Below are 13,204 nucleotides of genomic sequence, written 5' to 3'. Positions count from 1 at the left end.
GAGAGAGAGAGAGAGAGAGAGAGAGAGAGAGAGAGAGAGAGAGAGAGAGAGAGAGAGAGAGAGAGAGAGAGAGAGAGAGAGAGAGAGAGAGAGAGAGAGAGAGAGAGAGACAGACAGAGACAGAGACAGAGACAGAAACAGAGACAGAGACAGAGACAGAGACAGAGAGAGAGAGAGACAGAGAGAGAGACAGACAGACAGAGAGGTGGAGTGGGTATTGAATGCGAGAGGAAGGGGCTAAGACTAAATAATAAAGTAATAAACTTTTTAATAAATAATAAAGTAAATAAATAACTAATAAATAAATAAATAAATAAATAAAAAATAAATAAATATTAAAGTAAATAATAAATAACTAAATAATAAAGTAATAAACTTCTAAAATAACGAAGTAATAAACGAACATAGAAATCTGCAAAATAACAAACCAGAAAATATTATTTAACAAAAGATAGAAAAAGTATTTAAAATCCAATAAACGCAAAACTGTCAAATAAGATTTTTTCCCCACTACTTAAAAGCTTCCCTGAAGCCACAACATCAATTCAGACAGTCCATGCATCGAGAATTTTTTTGTTATTTCATGTTTAGATTCAAAAGTTTTTTCTATGTATATATATATATATATTTTTTTGGGGGGTGAGGTAGGTATGTAGTAATTTTGGAATGTTCACCGACACGAAACTGCAATTGGTAATTCACTGCTACTGCTTTTATTGGGGAGCCGGTCGGCCGAGCGGACAGCACGCTGGACTTGTGATCCTGTGGTCCTGGGTTTCGATCCCAGGCGCCGGCGAGAAACAATGGGCAGAGTGTCTATCACCCTATGCCCCTGTTACCTAGCAGTAAAATAGGTACCTGGGTGTTAGTCAGCTGTCACGGGCTGCTGCTTCCTGGGGGTGGAGGCCTGGTCGAGGACCGAGCCGCGGGGACACTAAAAAGCCCCGAAATCATCTCAAGATAACCTCAAGATACTTTATTGAGTCTGTTGCTAAATTGTTGCTCTGAAAGTATGCTGGATTCTTACAGCATGGAGAAAAATATACAATTGGTTATCGAAATGGAGTATGATGCAGTATGACAAGAAGTATGGTGCTTGTTCAGAGCGAGAGGCAGTTAAGGCAGAGATGATAATCTCTGCCTTAACATCTGCATGTTCTTGAGGCTTCCAATGAATCCTAATTAGGGTTCCACACAATTGCAATTCTGACTAGGCTTCAGGTGAAGCCTCAGGAACCTTAGAGGATGCAGTTGCATCCCAGATTGCAATGCATTTGCCCCAATTCGTGGTGCAGTGGTCTAAGGCATATGCTTGGGAATACCCAAGTTCGAATCCTTCTCATGACTCCTACAGATTTTCTCAATAATAACAATAATAAGTTAACGAGACTAGACACATAACATTCGAAAAAAAAACATAGAAAAACGTATAATTTGTTAAAGCAAGGCCTGGTCGACGACCGGGCCGCGGGGACGCTAAGCCCCGGAAGCACCTCAAGGTAAGATACATCAAAGGATTGAAATGGAAAAATGCCAACACAAAACAGTGATAAAGGAGGATGATACATGCTTGAGGGCCGGATACAGGAGGGTGGCGTGTGTCCAAGACACATACTGGTGAGGGGAGGGAAGGAAGGGGGTGCATGGTGCTCCTGCCTCGATACATATATCACAGGTAAGTTGGGCAAATTACCTTAGGGTCTAATAAGGTAATTTCCTTGGGTAACGCGGAGACATGGATTTGTTACCATGAGAGGGGGGGGGGGTAGTGGTGGTTGTGTGATGGTGGTAGTGGTGGTTGTGTGATGGTGGTAGTGGTTATGGTTGGTGATGGTGGTGTCGTGGTGATGTGATGGTGGTGGTGGAGGTTGTTATGGATGGTGATAGTGAGTTGATGGTGGTGTCGTGGTGGTGGTGATTGGGGGTAGTGGTGGTGGTGTGATGGTGGTGTCGTGGTGGTGGTGTTGATGGTGGTAGTGGTGGTGGTGATTGGGGGTAGTGGTGGTGGTGTGATGGTAGTAGTGGTGGTGAGTGGGGGTAGTGGTGGTGGTGTGATGGTGGTAGTGGTGGTGAGTGGGGGTAGTGGTGGTGGTGTTGATGGTGGTAGTGGTGGTGATTGGGGGTAGTGGTGGTGGTGATTGGGGGTAGTGGTGGTGGTGTGATGGTGGTAGTGGTGTGATGGTGGTGTCGTGGTGGTGGTGTTGATGGTGGTGTCGTGGTGGTGGTGTTGATGGTGGTGTCGTAGTGGTGGTGTTGATGGTGGTGTCGTGGTGGTGACTGGGGGTAGTGGTGGTGGTGTGATGGTGTCGTGGTGGTGGTGTGATGGTGTCGTGGTGGTGGTGTGATGGTGTCGTGATGGTGGTGTGATGGTGGTGTCGTGGTGGTGGTGTGATGGTGGTGGTGGTGGTGTGATGGTGGTAGTGGTGGTGGTGATTGGGGGTAGTGGTGGTGGTGTGATGGTGGTGTCGTGGTGGTGACTGGGGGTAGTGGTCGTGGTGGTGGTGTGATGGTGGTAGTGGTGGTGTGATGGTGGTAGTGGTGGTGGTGATTGGGGGTAGTGGTGGTGGTGTTGATGGTGGTAGTGGTGGTGATTGGGGGTAGTGGTGGTGGTGTTGATGGTGGTAGTGGTGGTGTGATGGTGGTAGTGGTAGTGGTGTTGATGGTGGTAGTGGTGGTGGTGATTGGGGGTAGTGGTGGTGGTGTGATGGTGGTAGTGGTGGTGGTGATTGGGGGTAGTGGTGGTGGTGTGATGGTGGTGTCGTGGTGGTGACTGGGGGTAGTGGTCGTGGTGTGATGGTGGTGTCGTGGTGGTGGTGTTGATGGTGGTAGTGGTGGTGGTGATTGGGGGTAGTGGTGGTGGTGTGATGGTGGTAGTGGTGGTGTTGATGGTGGTAGTGGTGGTGATTGGGGTAGTGGTGGTGGTGTTGATGGTGGAGAAATGTTGGGGGATATGGAGAGAAGGCCAAGAGAGAGAATGGAGGAAGGAGGGGGAGGTAGGAAGTAAGGTGATAGGTGAGACGAATAGGAAGAGAGCAGCAGCAGGAAGACGAAGAGGAGGAGGAGGGGCAGGAAGAGAAGGAGAAAGAGGGGGAAGAGCAGGAGAAAGAGGAGGAAGAGCAGGAGAAAGAGGAGGAAGAGCAGGAGAAAGAGGAGGAAGAGCAGGAGAAAGAGGGGGGGGGGGAAGTAGACTATAATAAGTATTTGTGATTGATTTCGACATCTAAAAAAAAATATATATGAATAAAGCAGTCGTGCGCACGCGCGCTTTCGGAGATAATAACATAATAACACCTTTTCTCTTAATAAAACATGCGCGCGCACGCACGCACGGGGCCTCCTGGCTGAGTGGACAGCGCTTGGGGGGAAGGGGGAGTCATAATCCTAATGTCCCGGGATCGATTCCCGGCGGAGGCGGAAACAAATAGGCAGAGTTTCTTTCACCCTGATGCATCTGTTCACCAAGCAGTAAATAGGTACCAACAGGACTTTGACAACCTCTCCAAATTGAGAAAAGGCAGGACAAGAGGACACAGGTGGAAGCTGGAAATGCAAATGAGCGGAAGAAATACAAGGAAACACCTCTGTTCTGTGTGTACAAGTGTTACACACAGAGAATAACAACTGTGTTTACAACTAAAATCACGAATCACAACAATTAGGATGCAGTGAAAGAAGCAGTTGTGGAAGCCACCTCCATCCATACCTTTAAGGCTCAACCAAAGATTCTAGCGTCAGAATAGTTACACAGTAACGCCAGAGGTACAGTGAGGCTTGTAGGCCGGGCATAACGAGCTTGTTCACGTTGAATCACAGTCAAACACATCGACTCATCGTCAGTAACGACATTTAGCTCGAGCATGTTTTGCCTACAAGGACACGGAAAGGCAGAAAATAGGAATGAGAGAGAAAGAAAATGGGAGAATGCAAGGGAAGGAAAGAGAGACTTGGAGAGATGGAGGGAGGGAGAGAGAGGTATAAAAACAGCCCCGTGCACTGCCGGGTACAGCATCAATCTATAATAGATAACATCTATCTGTTCGCTCGTCAGTCTTTTGAAAAGTTGGAAGCCAGATGCTTGTGGCTAGTCTCCCACAACTTTCTATAATGACTTGTTGTATCATGGTGAGTCTCTAGAGGGGGGGGAGTCGTGTCACAGTCATTTACAGTGAAACAAACTGTTGTGAAAATAGTTACAGTGATGAGGTGATGGGGAAGGTGTGGTGGGGGTCACAGCTAGTTTGTATATTACAAGAGATGGTTGTGAGTCGACAGCGCTACTTGATCAAGATATTGAAAGATTTACAACTCCCAAAATCACAATAAAATTACGTAAAATCACAATAGCGTATCGCTTCGTATCCATATCGCTTCACTTTGAAAGAATGAGATATTTCTCACTCACTAAAAAGACTATGTAAACAATGTATAACAGTTTCTGCAAAACATAAGAAAGATGAGGAGTTCATTTCACTCTTAAATGAGAAAGAAAGGCACTTGAATGAACTCTTTTATCAACAGGATTCAGAAAGCACTGGAGACGACAAAATATCGTTATCCACGTAAGAAATCCTCAAAATCCACAAGCATATTACAAAGGAACAAGTCGGCAGATTAGGTTAAGCAAATCGATTGTTTTACAATGTCAAACACAGATGTGTAGACTAAGGAATTGACATCAACCTTCCTAAAAGGTTGTTCTTGTTGAGATGCTGACATGACCCCAAGAAAAGTCAACTACCTGAGACGTTGACATGACCTAAACACACGAAGTCTCTACTCAAAAAAGCTCTGTAGATATGTTGACCAGACCACACACTAGAAGTTGAAGGGGGCGACGACGTTTCGGTCCGTCCTGGACCATTCTCAAGTCGATTGTGATGAGGAGGTGGAGACAGGCAATAAATAGGCAAGAGAGAGCTGAGGAGGAAAGTAAGGTGTAGGGGATAGTAGTAATAATGAGAACTGTAGATAGCTTTTTGCTAACGAGCTGGAAATTCTAGTTTAACCCAGTACCCGCAATCTTAATTCCGCTGTCACGCAGCAAAAGCCGATGTAGACTTGAGCAACACTGACATTCAGCAAAACTCAAGCCAACGTCAGTTTGAAGAAGACTGACATTCATCGCACTACCGTGAACGTCACTTTGAGCAAGACTGACATTCTGCAGTAATGAAGCAAACATCGAGTTTAGGAACTTTTGTAAGTCGGTACGCGGCAGTAAAGTGCTGGTTTGGTGTTGAATTATTTCTCTAGTAGCCTTAGGTCCTCACTACTCTGGGAGAGCTGTTCTTCGTGGCTGTCTGTAGCGTCTTAGAGCTCTTCGAACTCATGTATACATAAAGTACAGAGACATATGTATATCATACACACATATGCACCCCCGTCCACACATGCACAACAGCATCACATACAGGGAAAGATACACACACCCTGGGGATGCTATGATCCAGCATCACATACAGGGAAGAGAAGAATAGATCCCGTTTCTTGAGGTTATCTTGAGATAACAAGATAACGTTTAAGACAAATCGTGTACAATCTCTTGGTTGCCGGACCGGATCTCCTTCACAGCCTCCCAAGATGCTGTCTTCTCTCCCGGGTGATGCTCAGGTCGTTTATCTCAATGTCTTGGATGGCCTTAATGCTTAGAGTTTGAGATGAAGCTGTCTCGGATTCTTCCTGTCAGGTTGAGGATGAAGGCTAGACCCTCCTGTCCCCCTCTGTCTACTTTCTACTGTGTGTCCTATGTCCATCTACCGTCTGTCTACTGTCTATCCACCTGGGTGACAGAGGCAATGTTTCGATTAATGGACAAGTCAACCTAGAAGAGCAATGGAAGATAGATTTTTTAGCGTAAAAAGACACGACAAGATACGGAAAATGATGAGGAATGATGCAGGGAAAATGATGACGTGTCAGGGAATGATGAATGAGGCAAGGAATGATGAGGAATGAAGCATTGAATGACGAGGAAAGAAGCAGATAATGATGAATGAGGTAGGAAATTATGAGAAGTGAAGCAATGAATGGTGAGAAATGAGGCAGGGAATGATGGGAAACATGAGACCGAAAACTCAGACGACAAAGAGCGAAAGCTCGAGGGAACAAAAGCAGTGAGACAAATGAATGAGAACAAGCGTAACAATAAAGATGAGAAATATAGAGCAGCCGAGACAACAGTCGGAGAAAAACAAAAAACAGAATACAAAAATATTTGGAAGAAAGACGTTGAAGTAAATAGAATACATTTTTTTTCGTGAAAGAAGTTAGAACTGTAATATTTTTAGCCTGTAATGTTTCTCGAGTTGCTTCTTCTTGATACAGTCATTCTGTACTTCATGATACAGTCATTCTCTGCTTCATATGATACAGTCATTCTTTGCTTCATATGATACAGTCATTCTCTGCTTCATATGATACAGTCATTCTCTGCTTCATATGATACAGTCATTCTCTGCTTCATATGATACAGTCATTCTCAGCTTCATGATACAGTCATTCTCTGCTTCATATGATACAGTCATTCTCTGCTTCATATGATACAGTCATTCTCTGCTTCATGATACAGTCATTCTCTGCTTCATATGATACAGTCATTCTCTGCTTCATATGATACAGTCATTCTCTGCTTCATATGATACAGTCATTCTCTGCTTCATGATACAGTCAGTCCCTGCTTCATATGATACAGTCATTCTCTGCTTCATAAAACATCATATCCTAATATTTAGAACTTCTCTTAGACATACCACAACACAAATTTTCCTCACAGACTTTTCCCGTCCCCTCACACAGAAGTTTCTTCCGTCTCTCACACACTCATCTTCTCCTCCTCCTTCATCACAGGTCCTCCAGAGGAAGTCAGCAACTGCTCAGTGGTCAACGTGACGTCTCACTCCGCCGGAATTAGCTGTTTACCGGGGTTCGACGGGGGTCTTCCTCAGAAATTTCAGCTCCAGGTAAGTCACCACCCTGTGAGTGTAGATTCTGGATGAGAGGGGGGGCCTTCTGTTCAAGCTGGGGGGGCGTTCTGGCCAAGTTGGGGGGTCTTCTGGCCAAGCTGGAGGTCCTCTGTCTAAGCTGGAGGTCCTCTGTCTAAGCTGGGGACCCTCTGTCTAAGCTGTTGGCCCTCTGTCTAAGCTGGAGGTCCTCTGTCTAAGCTGGGGACCCTCTGTCTAAGCTGTTGGCCCTCTGTCTAAGCTGTTGGCCCTCTGTCTAAGCTGTTGGCCCTCTAAGCTTGGGCAACGTCCTCTTCCTCTTCTGTTAGTTCCTTCATATTCCTCCTTCTCTCTCCTACACCCTCAAGAAGCCCCTCATCCATGCCCTTCACCTCACACTTAAGGGCTCTTCGGCACTCAAGTCACACTTCAAGTTTCGTGAGATTTATAAATTTTTTCCTTATTTCGTAATAACTTCCCTCACCTTCTATCAAGAGGTAAGTTATCTTCAAGTTTTTGTTATAAACATTTTGGTGTATTCTTTGTGCTTCAGGTATACCTTGAGGTAAACTACTCGTCATGCAGGTAAACTATACTCAAAATTAACTTCTAATTAACCGTACACTAAGTAGTCTTTTTGATATACCATTAATTAGGTAACGTTCAGGTAAATTCACGCTCCAGGTAACTTGAGGTAGACCACATTCCCGGTTGAGTATACCTGGTAAACTTTAAGTAGACTATATTCAAGGTATTCTTCACGAACTTCGTTCGCTCCAGCGTTCTGATAAGCATCATCAACAAAATAAGTGAAAATATTTATAAAATTATATTAAATATAATATAATATAAATATAATATAAATATAATATAAATATAATAATAAATAATATAAAATATTATAAAAAAAAATATTAAATAAAAGTGGAAATATTTTTTATTTGGCGAGGTAATTAATTTCCATTAAGTGTAAATTTAAATAAAAACTCTATTTTTTCCATTGAGTAAATTTAATGTTGGGTTACAGCTATTTTATTTATAAGATAGAGCGAAGTAACAGAGCCTTCATTTACTCGGTTGAAATAAATTCACGTGAATTTATGTGATGATTGATGATTGATTCAAAGGTGAGTCAGCCTTTGAATCAATCATCAACGGAGGTGTTTGAGAAAATAGTACAGCCAGCCCCTTGCTTTTGATGATAGAGCGTCTTGTGTTGTGGGGAGCCATTCTTGCTTTTAGTGACTGAGCGCCTTGAGTTGTAGTTGCCAACAATATGTTGGGGGTCGATCAGAGACAGATGGAAAGGTTTAATAAGAGATTATAAGCAGAACAACCTTTCTTGACCTCTTTCTCTCTCTCTCTCTCTCTCTCTCTCTCTCTCTCTCTCTCTCTCTCTCTCTCTCTCTCTCTCTCTCTCTCTCTCTCTTCCAAGTGTGGGGAAAGTAAGGGCATAACCTGTTATTTACGGGATAATGCGTTCATAATATCCTTCCCCAGACACTGTTGCACCACCCCTTGTGTGTGTGTGTGTGTGTGTGTGTGTGTGTGTGTGTGTGTGTGTGTGTGCGTGCGTGTGTGTGTGTTTGCGCGCGCGCGAGTCCATATAAGTACTATTTAGGCCTGCAGGATTGAGCAGTCAACTCTTTTACACTGCCTATCTAACGAAATGTTTTCCAATGTACTGACTTCCGATCTATTCTCCCCTCTATGATATCTACTTCATATTTCTCTCCAATACGCACACACACACACACACACACACACACACACACACACACACACACACACACACACACACACCCACACACACACACACACACACACACACACACACACACACACACAGACACACACACACACACACACACACACACTCACACACACACACACACACACACACACACACACACACACACACACACACACACACACACACACACACAGACACACACACACACACACACACACACACACACACACACACACACACACACACACACACTCACACACACACACACACACACACACACACACACACACACACACACACACACCCACACACACACACACACACACACACACACACACACACACACACACACACACGCACACACACACACACATCTCCAGGATGAATTTCTACACGAAATCTGCTTGTCACTTTTTGAAAATAGATGGCAAAGCAAAGCCACTATCAACCAAATGAAATAATTGATCACCACTCACTCCCCGCCCTGGAAACACAAACCGAAACTGTCTCTATTTTCCGCTTGTAACAACTTGTAATAAAGTTGTTACATCTTGGCTTAATGTGTTTATGACGTATTGGAACGTTGTTACAACTTGATATATTGGTTGTTATAACTGGTTAGGAAGTGTTAAAACTTGTTCGAACGTTGTACCAACGTCGTAGTTTCGGTGTGTGTTTGGCGGGAAGGCCCGAGACGCAAGCACACAATCTCAGATATTTAATACTCAAAATCCCCCGACACAGTCAAGCAATTGTTGGGGATACGACGAGATCCGTCGACTGTCGTAGATAAATAGTTAATTACCCTCCAGAAGTCGTTAGACCCAAAGCCCACACTCAAAAAAATAAGAATAAACTCGAGACAATTTTATATTTTTCTATACAATGTGACGACGAAAAAAAAATCCTGTTGATAGGAACGTGGAAACCCTGAGCAAAACGTTCTATTAGCTTCGAAATCTAATCCACCAACAGCTTCCAGTGAACACAACCTAGTTCCTGGAATATTTGTATTTATTTCAAATAAAAATACCTAAAACCAGGTACCGATTATCACACCTTTTTTGGGGGGGTTAATTACCTCTCCAAGTGTATAGAGAGAAGTGATTCGAACGTCATTCAGTAGTTTTGAGACTGTGAACGACACCCACTGGGGGGGAGGAAGGGAGGGGGGGGTGATATGAGAGGCCCTTTACAGACAGGATATGGCCCTAAATGCCGGCCCGCAGTACTTAGCTGGAATATCTTTTCCTAATAATTTCGGTTTCACCGCCTCGATACAGGCGTGAATTTAGTGTAATGGCGAGGCTGGAACGGGTACAGCACCGAGGTTGTATAACGTGGCCTGCCATTAACCTGTTCTCGTCTTACTCTGGGGTGAGAGAGAGAGAGAGAGAGAGAGAGAGAGAGAGAGAGAGAGAGAGAGAGAGAGAGAGAGAGAGAGAGAGAGAGAGAGAGAGAGAGAGAGAGAGAGAGAGAGAGAGAGAGAGAGAGAGAGAGAGAGAGAGAGAGAGAGAGAGAGAGAGAGAGAGAGAGAGAGAGAGACAGAGAGAGAGAGAGAGAGAGAGAGAGAGAGAGAGAGAGAGAGAGAGAGAGAGAGAGAGAGAGAGAGAGAGAGAGAGAGAGAGAGAGAGAGAGACAGAGAGAGAGAGAGAGAGAGGCAGAGAGAATGTTGTTACATTTTCACCTCATCACGTTCTTCCTTGAGCCAGTGTTAACTGAGTTACCTGCAAGTATAGTCCCCCTGTAGACCCCCCCCCCCGCCCCCCCTGGGATATATTGTCTCATCGGACCAACAGACAGTCTTCACTACACTGGCTGTTCCGGCCGATCAGACTGAACGAATGAACTCGAGACAGCCTGACTGAGGAACAGAGGATTAAGGTGGTCGGCTCTCCGCCCTAAGCCAGAAGCAACTCACTGCTGCCACGGCTTGATCCAAGGAGGTGTAAGCAGCTCAACATTGGGCTTCAATAGTCACATACTGCACCTCCAGCAAAAACACATTTCCTCACCCCGAAGCAGAATGGTTATCATGCCTACTGCTCAGCCGTGGTTTGGATATCAATACTAGTCGGCTGGTTAGCAACAAGGCCTGGAAGAGATATCAAACGGGTCATTCTGTTCACAAGAGGAACATTCGCAGGCAAGCACGTCGTCAAATGATAGCAGTTCAGAAGTGGACCACCTCCCCATGTGGAATCAGCAACGATAAGATAACTTGCATTAGGAATAGTTGGATTCAAAGTCTGGTGGTCTCTGGGTAAAGATCAGCAGGTATATTGATCTGTGGGCACACTCCCCACCACTACACCCGCCTCTTTGTCGTAGTCTACTATCCTTTCACCTTCTCCTTGACGTAAGTTCAATTATACCGTTAAAGAACAGGACAAAATAGTCTCCGGCACTGTTGGGGTTTCATGGTGCAAGTAATCAAAGTCTTCCTCATGTTGGGTTATGTCTACGTTCCCACCTTTCTCTTGCGTCATCTGATGCATGTTGTGTTAAGAAATTACTTTAATTTCCACAATCTGTGCACCTTCACTCTGTAGACGAGGAGTCAAATAACGTGGCTGAAATATGTTGACCAAACCAGACACTGGAAAGTGAAGGGACGACGACGTTTCGGTCCGTCCTGGACCATTCTCAAGTCGATTGTGAATCCCAGTCGACTTGAGAATGGTCCAGGACGGACCGAAACGTCGTCGTCGTCCCTTCACCTTCTAGTGTGTGTGGTCTGGTCAACATACTTCAGCCATATTGTGACTCATCGCCTGCAGACTAATACTCAATACTTAACAATGAGTTTAAAAAGTAATTTCAGTAAACACAGTGGCGGGAACATCCCAACTATTTAATTAACGTTGATTGGAATATTTATGTGCGGAGAGTACAGCCCGAGCCTCCGTAAGGAATGCAGCCTTTGATCCTCTGCCAGGCAATTCTGATACCAAAAGGAATTGATTAAATATATAAATTAAATGAAAACAAAACTAAGAAATATTAATCTTAAAAATCTCTTTCATATATTTCGTTCTCTCGAGTTGTCACAATGGACAGAAAATATTGCACAAAATTTCCCGTAAATAGCCTAACCTAAGCTACCCTAACCTAACCTAACCTAACCTAACCTAACCTAACCTACCCTAACCTAACCTAACTTAACTTAACCTGACCTAACCTAACCTGAAGTAACCTGACCTAACCTAACTTAACCTAACCAAACCTAACCTAACCTGACTAAACCTGACCTAACCTAACTTAACCTGACCTAACCTAACCTAACCTGACCTAACCTGACCTAACCTAACCTAACCTGACCTAACCTGACCTAACCTAACCTAACCTAACCTGATCTAACCTGACCTAACCTGACCTAACCTAACCTAACCTGACCTAACCTAACCAAACCTCAGGGGGGGAAATGACAGGGTTGACAAAGACAAACTATTTAACACGAATGGAACTCGAACAAGGGGACACAGGTAGAAACTTAGTACCCAGATGTGTCACAGAGATATTAGAAATAATTTTTTCAGTGTCAGAGTAGTTACCAAATGGAATGCACTAGGCAGTGATGTGGTGGAGGCTGACTCCATACACAGTTTCAAGTGCAGATATGATAGAGCCCAGTAGGCTCAGGAACCTGTACACCTGTTGATTAACAGTTGAGAGGCGGGACCAAAGAGCCAAACCTCAAAACACACAACTTGGTGAGTACAACTAGGTGGGCACACACACACACACACACACACACAAACACACACACACACACACACACATATTTGCACATATATATCTCAATAATGGCTCTAATCATCATTTTAATCCAGAGATATTAGACAAATATTCCAATGACCATGTACAACATTTTAAAATGCAATCTTTCAGATATTTAAAAGCAAAATTGAATGCTTACTTCAATTTATTTAAAAGGTAATATATATAAATTTGCTTAACAAATTCCAAAATGTAGCGCACAGGATTTTTAAATATGAAACATATAATTTTGATAATACAATTTTTACACTGAGATTTTTTTTAATATGTATAGACAAAAAAAAACACAGCAAATTTAATATTTATATTGCATATTAATATTCAGTTTCCTTATTTATTAAAATTAATTTTATTAAGCGAGAACAGTGTTATTGGGACTGAAAAGCATTACATGATAGAATGTCATGACGATTGGGCAATGTTTTAAAATATTTTCTCGTTGATACTCATGTAAATTTTTGTTCCGAAAATACTGATCTCACGAGAGCTGCTTCGTCGCCTCCTCAGAGGATTCGAACCCAGGCCACCAGGGTTCGTAAGAATTAACACCAGCAGCACCACTACTCCAGTGATGTATATATATATATATATATATATATATATATATATATATATATATATATATATATATATATATATATATATATATATATATATTTATAAGATAACAGGTAAATACTTCTGACGTACGCAGAGGTCACTGTCCCCACGTACGCAGAGGTCACTGTCCCCA

The 13,204-nt window shown here is 43.4% G+C and overlaps 1 protein-coding gene across 2 annotated transcripts in view; it reads left to right on the top strand.

Annotated features, from left to right (window-relative positions):
- The window catches only part of LOC123759537 (nephrin), a 500,550-nt gene that overhangs the window by 483,869 nt on the left and 3,477 nt on the right, over positions 1-13,204 (top strand). For both annotated transcript variants that reach the window (XM_069335264.1, XM_069335263.1), the window contains one exon: positions 6,847-6,959. In XM_069335264.1, coding sequence (XP_069191365.1) covers positions 6,847-6,959 — 113 coding nt within the window. The remainder of the gene's footprint in view (positions 1-6,846; positions 6,960-13,204) is intronic.

This window comes from Procambarus clarkii, chromosome 32, assembly GCF_040958095.1.
Source record: "Procambarus clarkii isolate CNS0578487 chromosome 32, FALCON_Pclarkii_2.0, whole genome shotgun sequence".
Classification (NCBI taxonomy): Eukaryota; Metazoa; Arthropoda; class Malacostraca; order Decapoda; family Cambaridae; genus Procambarus; species Procambarus clarkii.
Note: the sequence above shows the minus strand (reverse complement) of the source record. Positions and strands in the feature narration are given on the sequence as shown.